Genomic DNA, 20,521 nt, shown 5'->3' on the forward strand with positions numbered 1-20,521 from the left:
CTTGATGAACTCTTGGACATGTTTTAAACTGGGTCACATGTGATAAAAAATTTGGTCAGTAGGTAAAATCTTACAAAAATCATGTCCGAAACTATTCTATGGTGGTGATTGGTCGGATTATGTTCAAACATAGTCAGAATGTTCTCTTGGGTTAAATTTTGACTGCATTTTAAAAGTGTGTCATATGGGTCAAAAACAAGGTCAATAGGTCAAATCTTAGAAAAAATATTGGGAACACACTAGAGGCAATCTAATATTCATGAAACCTAATCAGACTGTTTTGACTTGAATGTTGTTGAATAGTTTGAAACTGGGTCACATGGGGTCAGAAACCAGGTCAGTAGGTGAAATTTTTGAAAAATTAGGTCCCGAACCAAACATTGGTATTGAATAGTCAGTTATGTTCAAATTTGGTCAGAATGTTTGCCTTAATGAAATATTACAAGAGTTTTAAAATTGGTCACATGGGGTCAGAAACTAGGTCACTAGGTCATATCTTACAAAAACCTTGGGAACACTCTAGAGGCAATACATCTGCTCTCATTTCCATGAAACTTCATCAGAATGTTTGCCTCGATAAAGTCTTGTTTATACAAAATTACCTAAATTCGGTTTTGTCCAATCAATAATTTTTGAAGCCTTGGTCCAATCACCACCAAATTTGGTCTGAATGTAGCATTATATCTTAGACAAGTTTAAGAACCATCTATATTGCTCTAGTCTCTCGAGAGTTATCACTCTTTAATAAATAAAAGAAATTACCTTAATTGGTTTTGTCTGATCAATAATTTAAGAACCTTTGTCAAATCATCACTTAATACGGTAAGAATGTGTATGGGCATAATATCTTGGACAAGTTTGATAATCAGCTGTATCGCTAGAGTCACTCAAGAGTTAACACCCTTTATTCATAGAAATTACCTAAAATTGGTCTTGTTGGATCAATAATTGAAGAAGCCTTTCTCCAATCATCATCAAATTTGGCCAGAATACATACTGGCATAATATCTTGAACAAGATCAATAACCAGCTATATCGCTGTAGTCAGTAGTTACTCAAGAGTTATCACCCTTTAATTATCGAAATTACCTAAAATTGGTCTTGTCCAATCAATAACTTTTGATGCCTCAGCCCAATCATCACCAAATTTGGTCAGAATGTGAATAGGCATAATATCTTGGACAAGTTTGATATCTAGTCATATTGCTTATTACCTTAAATTTAATCAGTAGTTACTCTTTTTTTTTCTTTTTTCTCTGAGAACTGGGATTCTGTACCAAACTAACCTTTATCAGAGAACATCACTATTCTAGACAATTTTCAAATATAAAATAGTCAAATTTCAACATGTTCACTCAAAAAAAATAATGTTTTTTAAGAAATTATGAATAAAAAAAATCTTCACCACTGCAAAAACGTGTAGGGTCGTGGGTGGAAAAAATATGGTCGGTCGGGTAAGTGGAAAAAAAATAATATTTTTTTTAATTACTTATCTTCAAACTCAGTGTCCTTAAATTAGGACAATTTAATTTTATGATAGTTGGCGCTCTTATTTCAAGTTCTGAAGTATTTCTCCTCCAAAGTGTATATTCAATTACAGAAAGTTTTGTTTTCTTCTTATGTTGTCTGCTTCATTCGGCAGTTCTTTTCTTAAGCTTCTAGGTATGACGTGACTCTTCTACTTTCAGGAATCAGGCTGTTGGGTTGTCTTCCTTCTTTGAGAACTGTGGCAGTATCTCTGCACCATTTATAGTTTATGGGGTGAGATTTTATCTCTAATTTATATTTTCGCAGTTTAAGAAACTGTAAACTTTTTTTTGTGAGCAGATTGAAGCAGTTGTTGTTTCATTCAAAACGTAATTAATTTACTTTTGATAACACTTTGTTTGCCCGCACAATGTAAGGTACGGTGGCATATAGATTTGCCCTTGTCTGTCTTGGGCGTCACAAAATATTGTGTAGCCCAAGTTACAGAACTTTACAGGAATGTTAAGCAGCATGTTATGTTGTGCACCTGGATATTTCTTTTGTGGTAGCAACCAGTAAGTGCAGAGTAATGACCCTTGACAAAAGCCTAAAGAGTATGCATTTTGTGTCGCATATATCTTGAACTGATTATGAGCTAGATTCACTAGACTTTACATGAATGTTAAGCTGTTATCAATCTTGTGGTGCGCAATAAAGTCTCTTGTGACCAAGGCGTAAAATGGGGTCATCTATGTCCATAATAGCACATTTCTAGTTATGACTCATGATTGATATTATTTACTGTACTTGTAAAATAGGAATTAAAATACTTCAATTTCGTACAAAAAACTCCCTTGCAACAACACTTTGGTTATGCTTTTTTTAAAATAAAGATTCATCTCATTGATGGTTTGAAAAACCTGAGATAGACTTAAGTGGAAGTTTGTGATGCTTTATGGAAGTACCCATTTTCAAACTTAAGTTGAATATTATATTAATTTTAAGCCTTTATTTCTGAATAATGTTTTATTTAAACATTTCCATTAATACGTACTTTTCCCAAGCTGTTAAAAATAGATGAGCCGATTGTCTTATGCATCAGTCAGTTGGAACCACGGCCCCCCAGGTCCGGTGGTATACCGGGGAGAGCCGTGTTTTTACCTTTTAGGTGGCCCCGCAGTGCCGGGTGAATGCGGTGGTTTTGTCTTCGCTTTAAATATAGCTGGGAATGGGTCTTACCTAGAGTCCCTGTGGTGCGGGGCATTTGGCGGAGATTTTACCATCTGTTTGTCCCCGCTGGGCGGGGATTTTAGACGGGGTTGGCTGGACCGAAAGTCAAAGTCCTTGCTATTCCCCGGACCTGGGGGGGGGCGTAGTTACAATTGACTGGTGCATTACCAACAAATGCTTTGAACAACTTGTTGAACTTGACATGACACATTGAGACGTTTTATTATATTGTTTCTCTTTTCAGGCAAAGAATCTCGAGCGAATGCCACTAGTTATATTTGGCGCTTTGACAGTTCTAGGTGGATTACTTGCTCTAATGTTACCAGAAACACATGGGCAGGCTTTGCCAGAAAATATTCCAGATATCGATGATACTCCAAGACATGTTACCAAAACCACAGCTCCGTTGTCGGATCCGGGCGTTACACGCCTGTGATGTTTTAACACTTATGGTGTATTAAAGAAAAAATAAACTTCAAATCAAATGAGTGGGCCAGTAAAGCAAGTACACAAGTATTATTTAGCCCAAAGACATGAGCTCATGGATATAACATGTTACTTTGTGAAAGTATTTGTGACACTCTATCATTTTGCATGATGTCAATTGGTATAACCAGCTAGATTTCTACTTATTTGATTATTACACATTGGTGATGTCATATTATAATGTATTATTTTATTATGCCCCCAAAGGAGGGCATATTAAAAACGCATGGTCTGTCCATCCAGTTAATCTTGTCAGGGCTATAACTTTTGTCGTGCAGGGAGGGATTTTAATATTACTTAGAAACTGCTTTTAAGCACATAAAGACGAAGTGTCACATGCAAAACCCACGCCCCTACTTCAAAGGTCAGGATCACACTTATTTTATCATTATGGAATATTGCTAATATGCATACACAGTATAGTTGGTTGTTTTCGGGCTGTTACTTTGTCATGTAGAGAGCGTTTTTAAAATTGCTTAGCACATGTTTTCGTTACATAAAGACAATGTGTCACATGCATGACCCACAACTCTACTTCAAAGGACAAGGTCACACTTGGAGTTTAATCATTATGGTATGCTGCATATATTCATATACCTGCCTATAGTTGGTGGTGTCTGGTCTGTAATTTGTCATTCAGTTAATGATGGCTCTAGTAATTGAATAATGCATTAAACTGGATGGCACTTTGGAGGCATTCGTACATTAGCTTACTGTGACAGCTCTTGTTTTCTTTAAATCTGTTGAACTACAATACTAAAACATTCCACCTTAAAAAGTAATTGTCTGTAATTGTTGGCAAAAGCATACTGTTTAAGAAAAAGCAACTGTTAATTTGAAAATTTGATACTCTTGTTCATTGATATTTGAATCATGGAAATGAACAGTATTTTTATCATCTAGCCAATTAGTTTTATCAGGGGTTCTGCAGTTTAGGATTAACCCAAAATCCCTATTATGTATCAGGGCTGAGTGCTCTTAATTTCAGACAAATGTAAAGGTGTTTTTTTTTTGCTCTGACATTTGCATAAACAAAAACAGTAGAAAGTACTTTGAAATGGATATAAATGACCATGTTAAAAGGGGTCCAAGATCCTTTACACTGCTTTTGTTATGAATCCCTGAAACAGATCTGGGCTTATTTTCACAATTATCGGCTGTTTTAGAACCCCTGTTTATTGATGTAGTTTTTTATGTACATGTACTGTATTGTTGTGTTGCTGTATACACTATTCTGATCTGTTTTGTTCATATAATAGTGTGTTTTGTTCATAATTATAATAGTGTGTTTTGTTCATAATTATAATAGTGTGTTTTGTTCATATAATAGTGTGTTTTGTTCATAATTATAATATCATGTTTTGGTCTTATAATAGAATGTTTTTGTATTGATTTATTGAAAAAAAAATACCACTAACTTCATGTACAGCGTATACATGATTCATCAAATTTGTAGTGTTTAACTTTTCCATCTGAATGAATCGCAACATGTCTTTTGACATTTATTTTTGGCTGTATGCAATTTATAATTTCTGACGCAGTGTTATATACACGATAATCAAGTTATTTAGTATGATTCTGTATGAACATACATTGTGTTAAGTACATTTTTTTGATAAAAGCGTTTTATACATCTCCTTTTTTTAAAACAATCTTTATATTATTGAATATTTGTTGTTCTTTTGTTTTCTTTGTATTTTAATCGTGCCTTGCTTTGGATATTTTTTGCCTGTTTTAGATGTGCTGGCCTTTGTTTTTATTCATATTTTGTATGCATTTTTAGCTCACCTGTCACTTTGTGACAAGGTGAGCTTTTGTTATCGCCTTTTGTCCGGCGTCCGGCGTGCGTTATGCGTCGTCCGTCAACAATTTACTTAAAAGACATCTCCTCCTTAACCGCTGGGCCAATATTAATAAAACTTCATAGGGATGTTCCTTGGGTGGTCTTCTATCAAAGTTGTTCAAAGAATTCAATTCCATGCAGAACTCTGGTTGCCATGGCAACCAAAAGGAAAAACTTTAAAAATCTTCTTCTCCCAAACCACAAGGCTTAGGCTGTTGATATATGGTAGGTAGGATCACCAAATGGTCCTCTACCAAGATTGTTCAAATTATGGCTCTGGGGTCAAAATTGGCCCCGCCCCGGGGGTCATGGGTATTCTCTATATGTTTATAGTGAAAACTTCAAAAATCTTCTCCTTTGAACTTACTTGGACTAGAGCTTAGATATTTGGCATGATTCATCGTCTATAGACCTCTACAAAGATTGTTCAAATTATGGCCTTGGGGTCAAAATTGGCCCCGCCCCGGGGGGTCATGGGTATACTTTATATGTTTATAATTAAAACTTCAAAAATCTTCTCCTCTTAACTTACTTGGACAAGAGCTTAGATATTTGGCATGATTCATCATCTAGTGGACCTCTACAAAGATTGTTCAAATTATGGCCCTGGGGTCAAAATTGACCCCTCCCCTGGGTGGTCATGGGTTTTCTCAATATGTTTATAGTAAAAAAAAATCAAAAATCTCCTCTGAACTTACGTTGCTTAGAGCTTAGATATTTGGCATGATTCATCATCTAGTGGACCTCTACAAAGATTGTTAAAATTATGGCCTTGGGATCAAAATTGGCCCCGCCCCGGGGGGTTAGGGTATTCTCTATATGTTTATAGTTAAAACTTCAAAAATCTCCTCTGAACTTACTTGGACTAGAGCTTAGATATTTGGCATGATTCATCGTCTAGTGGACCTCTACAAAGATTGTTCAAATTATGGCCTTGGGGTCAAAATTGGCCCCGCCCCCTTGGGGGGTCATGGGTTTTCTCTAAATGTTTATAGTGAAAACTTAAAAAATCATCTCCTCTGAACTTACATGGCTTAGAGCTTAGATATTTGGCATGATTCATCGTCTAGTGGACCTCTACAAAGTTTGTTCAAATTATGGCCCTGGGGTCAAAATTGGCCACACCCCGGGGCTGATGGGTTTTCTCTATATGTGTTATAGTGAAAACAAAAAATCTTCTCCGAACTCACAAAGACAAGTAACGTCTTAATTTAAACTGGATAACATATTGAGTACAAATACCAATTTTCAATATGGGCCACATACAACAATTTATAACAAATATACATATATAGATACACATGTAAAATCAAGTAGTGACAAGAGCTTAGATATTTGGCATGATATATCATCTAGTTGACTTGTACCAATATTGTTCAATCTTTGGCCCTGGGGTCAAAAAATGGCCCCACCCAGGCGGTCATGGGTTTCCTTATATATGTATATGATGAAAACTTAAAAAATCTTCTTCTCCGAAACCAAAAGGCAAAGGCCTTAGATATTTGGTATGAAGCATTGTTTATCGGACCACTATTAAGATTGTTCAAACTTTAGCCCTGGGGTCAAAATTGGCCACGCCCCGTGTTCATAGGCTTAGGTTTTCAATATTTGTATATAATGGAAGAATGTGCAATATATGACAGGTGAGCGATTCAGGGCCATTTGGCCCTCTTGTTTAGTTTTTCATTACCAAAGAAGCATTTTTTGTGTCGCCTGAAAAGACGACATATAGGGGTTACTTTTGTCGGCGGCATCGGTGGCGGCGGCGGTGGCGGTGTCGGCGGCGTCCGCGTCCCATTTTCGCTTGTCCGGGGTATATCTCCTAAACTATTAGTGGTATCAACTTGAAACTTCATATGTACATAGATCTAATTGAGGGCAAGTGCAGTGCTTAAGAACTGTTACTCTTGCTTCCATATTTTTAGAGTTTTGCCCTTTGTTATTTTTCATGCTTAAAGTTTTGTCCGGGGCATATCATGTAGAATATAAGAGTTATCAACTTGAAACTTCATATGTAGATAGATCTCATGGAGGGCAAGTGCAGTGCACAATAACAGTAACTCTTGCTTTCTTAGTTTTAAAATTATTGCCCTTTGTTAATTTTCATGCTTAAAGTTTTGTCCGGGGCATATCTTGAAGAATATAAGAGGTATCAACTTGAAACTTCATAGCTAGACAGATCTCATTGAGGGCAAGTGCAGTGCACAATAACAGTAACTCTTGCTTTCTTAGTTTTAAAGTTATTGCCCTTTGTTAATTTTCATGCTTAAAGTTTTGTCCGGGGCATATCTTGAAGAATATAAGAGGTATCAACTTGAAACTTCATAGCTAGACAGATCTCATTGAGGGCAAGTGCAGTGCACAATAACAGTAACTCTTGCTTTCTTAGTTTTAAAGTAATTGCCCTTTGTTAATTTTCATGCTTAAGTTTTGTCCGGGGCATATCTTGAAGAATATAAGACGTATCAACTTGAAACTTCATAGCTAGATATATCTCATTGAGGGCAAGTGCAGTGCACAATAACAGTAACTCTTGCTTTCTTAGTTTTAAAGTTATTGCCCTTTGTTAATTTTCATGCTTTAAGTTTTGTCCGGGGCATATCTTGAAGAATATAAGAGGTATCAACTTGAAACTTCATAGCTAGATAGATCTCATTGAGGGTAAGTGCAGTGCACAAGAACCGTTACTCTTGCTGCCATATTTTTTAGAGTTATTGCCCTTTGTTAATTTTCTTGCTTAGGTTTTGTCCGTGGCATATCTCGTCAACTATAGGAGGTTTCAACCTGAAACTTATTCCGTAGGTATATCTGATTGAGGGTTCAAATGCCACCTACACTTGAAAGTTAAATGGCAACATCATTGTCTATAAATGAATAAAATGCCAATCTAACAGCTATAATGTTGACAGTAAATAATTCGTCAGGCGACACATCCGCCTCGCGGAGTTCTAGTTTAAAAGGTAAAACTGTACCGGCCCTCGATACAGTATGAAATTCCTGCAGCTGAAGTTCCTGTCATAACAAGGGTAGTTAACAATGTAGCTGTGGCATGGACCTATAGGTCTGTGGCTGTGGTAATGTCTTGTGCATTTTGAAATTATTCTTAAGATCTGATTAGTTTGAATGTACACTTTTGTGTAAATCATAAGTTCATATGATATTTCACTGATTGTTTTCAAAAAATATCGGTCTGATCATAGTAAGATGGAAGATGTCTATTGCGTTTTATTGAAAAATAACTTTACTTGGATGCTTATTATAAGAAAATGGACGGATATTTGATTTAATAACAACAACAACTTTTAATGCATTCAAGCAATTATGCTTATAGCATACAAACAGTTTACGTGCAAACAGGTATACTTGAGCGAGAAGCATAATAATAAAATGTGAACAAAAGATAAACGATTGTTAATATTATAAAGTAGAAGTGAAATATTTTGCAATTTAAAGGTAAATCTAGAATGCTTACATAAAAGTATTTGCCGTTAACAATTTGCTAGAACAAAAATTTAAACAAGTAATTCACCACAGTCCGAATGTTTAACAGAGGGAGTAGTATTCGTCCAATCGTTAATATCATGAGCTTATTCGTGTTATAGCATATATATATATATAGCATATACTCAATGAATTCGTAGCTTTGTTCATTATTGCATATTGCAGCGAGTTTCAATGACATCAACAGTATGATCAAATGTTTCCTATAATAAGACATGCAGTTGTACAGGCAGCTCGAGTATACGGACCTTTTGTTGACACAGCATTCGACTGATACATAGATTGTATTGCACATTTATTGTACACTATGTGTGCTAGCTCACAGTCGACTCATGTATGTTGTTTTTGCTTGTTTTGAATAAACATTGTGCTTACATTCCACTGTTTTTTCTCTAGTTAAGGAATGACGTCACCATTACGTCATATAAAAAAATGTTCTTATGATTGATAGACATGTTTTCACATGCTCAATACACTGTAAATCAAAAATATCATTATTCCTGAAACTTTTATACCTTAAGTATCTATTCTTGCTTGATTTATCATTTAGGGTAGAGATTAAAGCATAAACAGCTGCCCTATAGTTGAAAGGTCATTTTGGAAGAACTGTCATGGCGGAAGGTGCAATTTTTAGAGTTTGTTTTTCAAGTTGAGTGACTTTTCTTAGGAATAACTTGACCCCCCCCCCCCCCTTTTATTGGCTTAAAAGGTAAATTAAAGCTTGTACTTTAAGAATATATGTGGTTATCATAGCCTGCATTCGCTCGAAATGCCTTTAAATGTTGTTAAAAATTATAATTTTACATTGAATTATATAGGGAATAACAATGGTGGTGTGTAACCTTAAGGCAAAGGAAAAAGTGTGCATGTTGTAAAATGTGCAAATATCGACTCCTAGAGGTTCTGTAGGGCAGACAGGGAGACAAAGATGAGCTTTGCGTTTTTTCCTCATTTTATTAATAATTGTATCTAATATTCCTATAGAACAGCCTTCGCGTGTACCATATGAGTTAAACAAGCTTAAAAAAGCATCACACAGAAACATTTGTAAGTACAATGTCGTTCTTCTAACGGACATGACGATATAATGACTTAGCAAAAACAAGGCCTAACAGAACACATAATGAAAGCAAAATAATGAGATTCATCACACATCAATAAACTAGGGGAGCCTAGCAAACGATCAAGGGGAGCGAATCAACACTTTCTAAAGCCCGAGTTATGGGTCTTACTACACATGCGTATCGTTAGCAAGTAGAAGTCTCGAGAGTAGTTTTTTGAACTTTAAACATAGGGCCCCGTAAGCAGACGAAAAACTTTCGTGAACAGTCATATTCATGCATTTACATGATAACCACCATCTCGCAACTTGAGCGCACACCGCGTGATTCATGAGCGCACACCGTGTGATTCACTGGCGTATGGAAGCAAACGTGGCACTTGAACTGTTCTTCCTTTTATACACTATACTTTGGACATGTTGAAGTTGTTTTTGTGTTGATGTAAATCTATTCCAAAGTCCATTTATATAGTCAGGTGATCAGTTCAAATAAAGCAAATGCAGATTTTGATTTGCATGATTAAAACATTCAACACAGAATTTGATTGCGATATAGCTGTTCCTCTTCGTTCACAAAACAGTGTAACGATCAAGCATGACAAATAAATAAATGTCAATTTGCATATATATATATATATATATATATATATATATATATATATATATATATAAGATATAAGATAAATGTAGCGTTACAATTTCACCGAGTCATTGATGAGTGTATGTTCGTTCACATTCCAGTTCACAGTCAACCTGTGAAAACATACTTCCACTGTCCTGTCTCTTAGCTGAACACCTGTCAATTAATGGCACCAGTGATTGAACTAAGGCGGCAAGGAGGAAAAGAAGAGCCGCAAACTCCATCGACATGGCGTAGTTTTGGGTCCATTCATAAACCAGACCTAAAAATGTTTTTTTTTACAGTGTTTCAATACGAAAATACGGTATGAAGTATGCAAGCTTAGTATGGTGTTAACAGATTGCCGATTCTTTTTATTCATGTAGTGGAAACAGAATTAGGATAATTACCGAAACAACCGTCTGTTTATAATACTTATTATTATTATGAAAATATTGAGGTGTTTCCGTTTGTTATTAATTGATACATGCGCAGACCTGCCATCGGCGGACCAACAAGGGCTGCGGGTCCCTTCGCCATCTGTAGAAAACCTACAGAAGGGGTCAGTTTGTCCAATCCGAGGTATTCGACCATTATGAGGATTTGTAGCGGTGGGAAGTACCCTGAAATTTCAAATGCACTTACATGTATGGCTGTATCAGAGCTCAATGTTTTGAAGAAGCTTTAAATGTCATCATATTCCCAAGTTTTTTTTAATTCTTCGTAGAATTGCGGTCTAAGTGCAAGTACAAACATGACAAGTGGCAAATGCTTATTATTATTGAATGCTTACCGATAAAGAATCCAAAACAAACTGAGAAGGCACAAAGTGTTGCAAATGATGTACAGAAGGGGAACAACGCGCAGCACACAGCACATAAAAACATGGCCACGTTGCAGATCCACAAGGCTGACAAACAACGCATGTTCACTAATATACCAGCACTAAGTCGGCCAAAAATGTTGACAGCACCTGGAATAGAAATTATCATGACTTTGTTGCTTTTCTGCTGTGTTGGTGCTTATATGGCTTATAGAAAGCTAAAGTATTTTTTTTAACATTTGCCCTTGGGGTGAGGACTATCTAACATTTCCGTAAACAGAATAGATAAAAGGGTGAAGGAAATAATTCAGAGAATGTTGAATTTTTTAACAATGAAAAACAACTTGCCGAACACTGAAATGATTATCGATATCTGATCCTTATTCAAGCCGACACTTTCCCTTGCATATTCTGGGATGAAAGTACTCGGTATGAACTGTCCCATTTGTATGAACACCGCGCCCAAAAGCATCGGAATATACACTGAGTTTCTAAAAATAGACAGATCAAAAGGATTAGCCTGCTCTGGCATACTGTTTTGCAAGATGATCGTGTTCCCGTTTTTATTCCCGGAATGATCGTCTATGGACTTTTGATCGTGAATGATCATAGAATTCACAAACGAACTAATACTGTCAGCTTTTTGATATTCTTTCAGATGATGAAGACTGCTTGTGAAGAAGACATCCTTCCGTAAAAATGGATTCAAATGGTGGACGCCATGATGATGGTGGTCGTGATGATGATGGTTGATAAACCGTCTTCTCCGATCAGCGTTCCTGTGATTTTGTTGAGAAATAGCACGTTTGGAATCGATTTTTGATAGATCGGGTAGAGAATTGAGATTCTTTATTTCTTCCGGTGATAATTCCGGAGTATGAATATCGTACGAGGATAAGTAACCGTTTACCCTTTTATCAGAATGCTTCAGCAACGATTTGTTTTCAATATATGAATGACCATTCGCAAACAGTTGTTTGCGTAGATCTGTTTTATCCTCTTTGCTTCCCTTGATCAAAACCTGAGCATGAGTTTTATCACAGTCTGACGTATTGGAATCAACGATTTCTTCATCGCTCTCTGTTGCAGTAGAACATGGACTACTTGGACGACGGTTGTCTTCAAGCGGGCGCATGAGTGAAGCAAAGACGCTAAAGTGTAGCATAACACCACTAAATATTAAAACTGCTCCTCGCCACGCATAACTGTATACCAAAAACTGTAGCAAAGGGGCTAGAATAAAGACACCAAATCCCGCTCCTGAGGAAACAATCCCGCCTGCAATACCACGCCTTTTATTAAAGTAGCTGTTGACCATGACATGCCCACTGAGTGAGTTCAGGCCCAATCCGATTCCTGAAAACCCACATAAAATCATTTCAAATTAGATAAGTGTTCATGCAAGAACTATTATTTACAAACTCAAATGCACTGATTATGTTCATTTCATATAACAAAATATGTTTATAACTAAGACCTCGCGAACATGGAAATATCATGTTTCGATCAGTTATATTTAAAATAATGCACCAGTCAATTGTAAACACTCCCACCCCCAGGTCTGGGGGAAATCGGCCGTGTTTTTACCCTTTAAGTTGGCACCGCAGTGCCGAGTGAATGCGGTGGTTTTGTTTTCGTGCCGAAATTATCGGGTAATTGGCCTTACCTAGGATGTCCCAAGGGTGCGGAGGCAGTTGGCGGGGATTTTACCAGCAATTTGTCCCCGTAGAACGTGGATTTTACCCGGAATTGGCTGGTCCGAAAGTCAAAGTCCCCGCTATTCCCCGGACCTGAGGGTCCGTGGTTACAATTGACTGGTGCATACACTCAACTCAAGGCACATCTAAGACGTTCATTATCACCATACCTCCAATGATTCCAAATCCAAACATGAATACATATATGTTTTTAGCGAGCATTGCCAAAATGAACCCAGCCGCAGTAACGAGCCCTCCGCTGAAGCAGACAGCTCGGCAGCCAAACCGGTGTACCAGGCTCCCAACAAGAGGACCTGAATAAAACAACCATGCAATGGTTAAGGGTGGCGTAGAAATCGCAACGGTGTAGCCTTTAGATTCTGTCATAGCTGTAACCAGCAGTGATATATTCGCAATGTTAATACTTTCGCGCCTAGATGATTGTTAAGTCATTGCATTGCTGCTGGGCAAAGATCTTTGGCAATCAAATATCTAAATGAAAGATAAATGATAGATGCAGCTGGTTGTGATAGGGCAACATAATTAATCTGAACGTACTGATCATACTGATCGAACTACAGTCGAACCATGTTGGCTCGAGCGGGAATTTTAACAATCTGAATTAAGAAATCGGTCCTTTAGATCCAGTTCGAGCCAATGATGAAATTGAGACAAGCGAGTTCGAGCCAACGGAGTTCGACTGTATTATATATTGCAATTAATGATCAAGTTTCAGTTTTTCCGAAGTATATCAGGTTGACTGACAAATACAATGAAAACTGAAAATGCATCATACATTGAACTATATTTCTAGATCATTAACATTACCTTAATTCAAAAACACGTATCCAGTTACCTGTATGAACACCGTATAACTTACACTGGTCCAAGCCTCCTCATTCTCGTCATGTGTCATATGCTAAAGTTACCAGGGGGAAAGGAAAGCAAAATTTATTAATGACGCACCTATGAATGTAAGTGTTAGTTCTCCCTTATAAAATGAGCGTGAGAATCTCCTTACAGCCATCTCGGTATGTCGTATGAACGAAAAATGGTCGGTTTTGATATGAAGTTTAAACTTTTTGAAAAAAAAATGAAGAAAATGTAGCTATTTACAGTTATTAAACCTAATTATATAAGAAAATGAAGTCTTAATCTAATTAACACACCATACATTTTGGAAAGTATTAATTTCGAATATTTTCGAACTGTAAGCGAGGCTAATTTCACCCACGAGGCTGTTTGTTGAGTTTAGATATGGAGTTGTTCCAGATGAAGACTTCTATAACCTTGCCATTTAAATGTCGGAATGCAAGGCATACAATGAGCGCTTATAAACATACTTGACTAACAACCATTGTATGTTCTTGAAATATGTCTTTGCGATGTGGACTTGAATGTCATTTGTGCTAATGTTAAAGATTGTTAAGCATAGAAATACACTATTAACAGCAGATTCTGAATGGTATGCGTCAGGTATTATCTCGTAGCCAATGGTTAATCAATCAGTGTGAAAGTTAGGTTTATTCTAATGATTAACTTTGACATCAGATATATCAGACTGAATAACAGTATGAGAAGTCGCATACCATTTCATATACCTAAAGCCAATAACATTTGCCAAATAAGTTTTTAACCGGTTTTAGAAAGAGTAACTAAATTAAAGCATTTAAAGTCAGACCAGAGTGAAATGAAATTAATTCACAGTCCTATAAAGACTAGTACAAGTTAAATAAGGAAAAAAATACCAGATACATTGTCCTACTTACTGGAGAACAGGAACACAGCCACAATCAGTGAGCCGGCCAACGACGTAAGCGATGGACTTGACTGGAAGCCATCCCTAAGTTCCGGGTAGAGAATGCCGAAGCTTCCTGCACATCCATCGATCAGAAGATTCCCGCCAAATACAGCCAACACGACCATCCAGCCCCATCCACCGTCGGGAGCTATCGGAAAGTAGTCTTCGTTTTCTTCATCGCTGCTCTTTGTGTCACGCGACTCAACACCGATTACGTCATCAGCCGCCATGTTTCTTGTCAGGTTTCGAGCAACATTTCTGCGTCCTAATTAATGTTCTGTAAAACGTGCATGCATTTATAACTATGTTATAACTTTATTGTAAATTGAAACATACACATGTATAACACATTTCATACATGTCTTCAACTTTCTCTTGCATCCTATAACTAATATAATATCTGAGGTAATAGCATATTCAGTATTATTCAATTTATTTTTGATTTTTGAAGTTCGATTTTATTGGAAATAAAGTGAAAAAGTTTGTTTTATATCAAATATGAATGTTCTATGTGTCTCTTCAATACTATAGTATGTGTTATGGTTGTGAAACATGGGGTTACTTCACAGCCGAAACGTTGAACGAGTTCAACGAAACATTTTGAATTTTATGCTTGTTGTGATTTAGATGTTTTGTTTTTATTTGAAAAGAAACACAGTCGAATAACTGGACATCTCAAACAGGACTGTTTCAGATATATCTGCTCGACTTGAGTACTTGTTTAAATGATGTTTTTTTTGTGTGTTTTTTTCAGATTCTGTGATTACGCAGATGAACGCTTAGTGTACTGTAAAGAAATTGATAACACATATAATGCTATTTAATGTTTCACGTAATAAAGTATACATAAAAAAGCTACTTTCAGCTAATACGAAATTTGAATCCGTTATACAAATAAATTGAATGAGCACTATAATAAATTAAAATACAAATAACAGTTTACAAGTACAGACATGTTCTTTGTATATATATATAACATACATATATATTTGGTACACATACATATACGATATTCAAATATCATGACTGTGTTTCTTTCATTTCAAAAATAACATTCAAAACGTATGACCTTAATTAAACCGAGTCTTTGTTTATAGTTCGGCTACTGGGCTTATCGGTCCCAGTCGATATTTCTGGATTATTACCAATGTACTACAAAAAGCATTATTAAACATTAATAAATTATCTGAATAATTATTTCACGCCCGTTTATCCAATATATGTGTATCTGTTTTGCATTAGCTACCCCTAATGAATATATTATACGTGATTCGTCAATAACCACAACTGTATTCTAATTTGTTCGCTCTTGTATTGTTATGCATGTGTTTAAATCATAACGATGAAACTTAGTTCGATATTTTTCATATATTGTTATGCATCAATCAATTGTAACCACGGCCCCCTATGTCCGGGGGAATACCGGGGATAGCTGGGGAAATGGGCCATGTTTTTACCTTTCAGGTGGCCCCGCAGTGCCGGGTGAATGCGGTGGTTTTGTCTTCGCTTTAAATATAGCGGGGAATGGGTCTTACCTAGGGTCCCTGGGGTGCGGGGGCATTTGTCGGGGATTTTAATTTACCAACTGTTCGTCCCCGCAGGGCGGAGAATTTAGTCGGTATTGGCTGGACCGAATGCCGAAGTCCCCGCTATTCCCCGGACCTGGGGGCCGTGGTTACAATTGACTGGTGCATTATACATCCCTAGTTACATGAGATGTCATGTGCAGCTTAATGCAGGTATAGTACGTCTATCTACTTACAGCTTAACCTGAACTTAAACAAAATTCAATGTTTAAATGAAATGCAGAAAGACTCCTTAAATTACAATTATCGACTTCGCCATAAAGTTTAACAGGTGAAATGTCATGACTTTTAAATAAGTGTGAACCAGACAGATAAACAACTGCTAAGAGCAACATTTCCTGACCTAATTGGTACACATTGACCTGATCGTAACCTTAATGTTTGCTGGATTGCTCCCAATATATATATATAACAATAAGCAAAACAGTTGTGCATGTATATATTGTGTACACTGTTTTAGGAAAGCCGATATTGAGTCTAATGTATGACCGTCAGATATGCAAGCAAATGGAAAAACTAATATTGAGTATTCAACTCATTTTCGAACTTCGGAATACAATAATGTAGTACGTATAAATGAACATCAATAGCGGATTTGTGTCAAATTATTAAATCACATAAACATTAATGAAATAGATACATGTATCTAAGAATCGAAACAAGAACATGTACGTACTCTCTTGTTTCAACTTTCATAAAACTAATCATAAGTTTGTGTAACTTCCTGTCAGTCAATAAATAGAGCTACTATTTCCTTTTCTGTTTACTTTTTGTTAACACTGAGTTCCTTCAGTACATATGTAACAACTAACAAACACTCCGATCTTACCTCCATGTGTCGTAAACCGTATCCAGTGAAGCCTTGATCAATCCAGTGTACAAGAACGAGAATGAATCAGAGTATTGATTCTCTGGAGTTGTAGAATAATAGCATATGGACGAATAGTCTCACTGCAGTGCGCGTTTACCACTATATACCTTACTGTATTGGTGATTTCATGGGTACTGATGCTTTTCATAATCACTCTCTATAGCCCCATGTAACGTACATGAATTATACGCACAACTAGTATTATATTTTCTCAATGTGCTTAACCTATTCACTAAATCAGTGTAATGAATAAAATCAGTGAAGTATTAAGTATGGTTAGGGTTTCATGTATGCAGCTTGTACAGGAAATAAAGTTAACTCGCTACTGGTTTAAACTTCGCAAAGGAAATTAAAAGACTCCTGATTAAAAAGCCAATTATCATAAATATCAAGGCTAGTGGTTAAAACATGTATATTTCAATCGTTTGTTTGGAATAGCTATAGCTTTACACGATATTAATAGTATATCGACGTTTGCTCTGTGTTTTTCAAACTCTTTAATATGAAATATTAAGGCGAAATGACGCCATGCATGATCCAATAAAATATTGAAATCATAACTTAAACATTAAATACAGCTATATGTCGATCATAATTATATTGAAGTGTGCTTTAATTCTGATAATATTGACGTATGCAGCTAATATAATGGAATGATACTACGATGAGGAATGGTTCGAAAGAAATTAACACCCAACTTCTTTCTTAGCAGTACTTGCGTCTTAAATAGAATCTGTGAATATGACGGCTTGTATTAATACAAATCAACAATTTAGTGGCCGCAAAGCACTGTATTTTCATTTTATCAGACATTCGTATTAGGTTTATTTCAACCTTAATTAATGCTTATCAAATCGGATATCAATTTGACATTTCGGAAGGAAAACCTCTGATATGATAGACATAAAGACCTTTAAATGACATGGGCATGTATTGAGGACAAATGCCTTAAACTATATATCCTACTCATTTCCTTTTACAGTAATACGATATGTAGATTCCAGAGTGCAAAAATATTCAATATAATGGGCTAAGACCTGCGCAAATGTCCTGTAATATGATAAATGCTGAAACTATTTAATGTGCAACTCATTTTTTTTTTAATTGATAATTTGTATAGAAAAAAGAATTGGTCTTTTAATGAAATGGGCACATTCAGTTATTAAGAAGGCCATTCCAGGTTAAAGTTCTTGTTCCGTAAACTGGATTATTTGACTCAACATACAAAGAAACTTCTTGTTATGTTCCTTATTCAGTGTCATTATGATTATGTTTGCTCCATATGGTATCATGATCTTACTCAGGTCTTAACATTTTACATCTCAAGACAAAATTGACCCCTATAGAACAAGACTTAGAGAAAAAGGTGCCTATGCTGTTCACAATGTTAAAGGTTTTGGATTAAAGTAATTCAGTTACTTAAGTTGTAGTCTTTGGAACAAATTGCCTGCAAGTATCACCCAAATTGTTCATTAAGCAAATTTTAAGGTTGCTGTTAAGCGTCACATGCTTGATAATTTAGTATTATGATATGTCCATTTTTAAATATTGTGTGTAGTGGGTTTTTTTATCAAAAATATTTTTTTTACAAGTAAATCGATGGACGTACTATTTCTATATTTACTGTACATGCTGTTTTGATTGTCCAATGTTATGCACTCATTGCCGAAATAAATATATCTTTAATTATAACGAAAACTACAGCGGCACACCGAGTAGCCAAACATGTAATCGAATACCCTGTTCATAATACTTTATATAACAAGAGACAGACGTCGTACACAGCACAGACCACCCATATATCGAACTATTTTCGTTAACACATGTAGGGGTGGCCGCATTGGAACGGTCAGTCAAACAGGACCATACTGGGGGGTTAAGTTATTATTTGCGTACACATAGTATAACCTCTTGTCCCTATATAAGCCTACTGAAGCCAGTATTAATGTTATTGCACTGTAAAATACTAAACTTTTACAGTTGAAGCTATGTTTTTGCACCGTCATGTGTGGACGCACATAAATGCTTGGAAAGAAAATATAAAAATTCAGGAAAATTAAGTTTATCAGTATGTACCTATATTGGAACCGTCCAGTTATTAATCTATGAATGCATTTTGTTGAAAGCAGTGAAAGATAAACAAGTTATATAGTCAAATACTTGGTTATTGAATATCATGACATTATATTTAACATTTTTACTGTACTTTCTGGTGTACCGACGAGGAACTTCATCTATTATCTTCACAAACTATTGATTCGGATTATTAATGCTTGAATCAAATATCAAAGCCACACATTTTGAAATTTCTGGTAAAAAATATGATAATTGAATTAAATTACCACTCCCTCCACAAAGTGCATTTTAATATCATCGTCAAAAAGGTAACACGAAGAACCAAATGTAACACAGCCCGGGAAAGCGGCAAAAATACAGTTTCAAGCCTCACATAATATACTTTATCTACCTTTATATATTTTCATTTTTGTCGTATCTCAGTGACGCCCCAACATACCCCCTCCATCAGGGACACCATACCCCCCTCCCCTCCATTAGTGACACCACGTACACCCTAGCCCTCCCCTCCCCTCCATCAGTGACACCATACCCCCTACCCTTGATCAGTGACGCCGCACCATAACCTCCCTCTTCTCTTCCTACCATCGACGACACAATATCCCTTCCCCTATTTCAGTAAGACCATACCCTGCTTCTCCTCTCCATCAGTGACACCACACCCTCCTTCTTCGCTCCCCTCCATCAGTGACACCACACCCTCCTTCTTCTCTCCCCTCCATCAGTGACAACATACCCTCCCCCACCATCAGTGACACCACACATTCCCACCCTCTCCCCTCCCCTCCATAAGTGACACCCCTCCCCTCCATCAGTGACACCATACCCCCCTCCCCCATCAGTGACACAACACCCTCCGCCTTCTATCTCCTCCATCAATGACACCATTTTCCCTCCACTCCTTCAGTGACCCCGCACACTCCCCTCCCCTCCATAAGTGACACCATACCCCCTCCCCTCCATCAATGACCCCGCACCCTCCCCCTCCATTCCATCAGTGACACCACTCCACTCCCCTCCCCTCTCCTCCATAAGTGACACCATACCCCTCCCCTCCATCAGTGACGCCGCACCATACTCTCTCCCCTCCATAAGTGACAGCATACCCCCCTCACCTCCATCAGTGACACGTACCATACCCCCACCCCTACATCACTGACACCATACTCCCTCCCCTCAATCAGTGACACAACACCCAAGACCCCAACCCCCACCATACGGGACGCACACAACAAGAAAAGAAGCACAACACATGTCTTTATGGTTTTGGTTCTAATTGAGGTGGATGCATTCACACATGAAACGATGCTCAGACTCAAATCCGATCCAGCAGGCCTGCTGTTATAGACAGTTTAATAAAAAGAATGACACCGCTTTAATATAATTCAACACACTAACGTAAGTTGATTGCATATTATTTCAAGAGATATGAGCAAACACAACAGCACTAGCGGGTTAAGG

General features: G+C 36.8%; 2 protein-coding genes across 10 annotated transcripts in view; one reads left to right on the forward strand and one right to left on the reverse strand.

Annotated features, from left to right (window-relative positions):
* Positions 1 to 8,903, forward strand: part of LOC128207748 (organic cation transporter protein-like) — a 35,255-nt gene extending 26,352 nt beyond the window's left edge. For all 8 annotated transcript variants that reach the window (XM_052910865.1, XM_052910869.1, XM_052910864.1 and 5 more), the window contains exons 11-12: positions 1,689 to 1,761; positions 2,942 to 8,903. In XM_052910865.1, coding sequence (XP_052766825.1) covers positions 1,689 to 1,761; positions 2,942 to 3,133 — 265 coding nt within the window. In that variant the 3' untranslated portion in view covers positions 3,134 to 8,903. The remainder of the gene's footprint in view (positions 1 to 1,688; positions 1,762 to 2,941) is intronic.
* A 138-nt stretch (positions 8,904 to 9,041) lies between these two features.
* On the reverse strand, positions 9,042 to 17,194 carry LOC128207746 (monocarboxylate transporter 14-like). Of its 2 annotated transcripts, none has more exons than XM_052910862.1 (7): positions 16,943 to 17,194; positions 14,496 to 14,804; positions 12,897 to 13,040; positions 11,378 to 12,385; positions 11,000 to 11,179; positions 10,704 to 10,829; positions 9,042 to 10,489 (listed from the first exon to the last, which is right to left on the reverse strand). In XM_052910862.1, exons 2-7 carry the CDS (start codon positions 14,755 to 14,757, stop codon positions 10,296 to 10,298), a joined length of 1,914 nt encoding a protein of 637 aa, XP_052766822.1. In that variant the 5' UTR covers positions 14,758 to 14,804; positions 16,943 to 17,194; the 3' UTR covers positions 9,042 to 10,295. The 2 variants fall into 2 exon arrangements, with proteins under 2 accessions (XP_052766822.1, XP_052766823.1); XM_052910863.1 differs by lacking the exon at positions 16,943 to 17,194 and adding an exon at positions 16,790 to 16,923.
* Positions 17,195 to 20,521: the final 3,327 nt, after the last annotated feature.

The sequence above is a fragment of the Mya arenaria genome, chromosome 11, assembly GCF_026914265.1.
Source record: "Mya arenaria isolate MELC-2E11 chromosome 11, ASM2691426v1".
NCBI lineage: Eukaryota > Metazoa > Mollusca > Bivalvia > Myida > Myidae > Mya > Mya arenaria.

Excerpts from the sequence above, each read along its gene's own strand:
- LOC128207746 (XM_052910862.1), bottom strand. The coding sequence starts at position 14,757 with ATGGCGGCTGATGACGTAATCGGTGTTGAGTCGCGTGACACAAAGAGC. Across the intron at positions 13,041-14,495 it reads GGCTGTGTTCCTGTTCTCCA|GTCCTCTTGTTGGGAGCCTG; the intron begins GTAAGTAGGACA and ends TGTTTTATTCAG. Across the intron at positions 10,490-10,703 it reads TGTTGGTCCGCCGATGGCAG|GTCTGGTTTATGAATGGACC; the intron begins GTCTGCGCATGT and ends AAACATTTTTAG.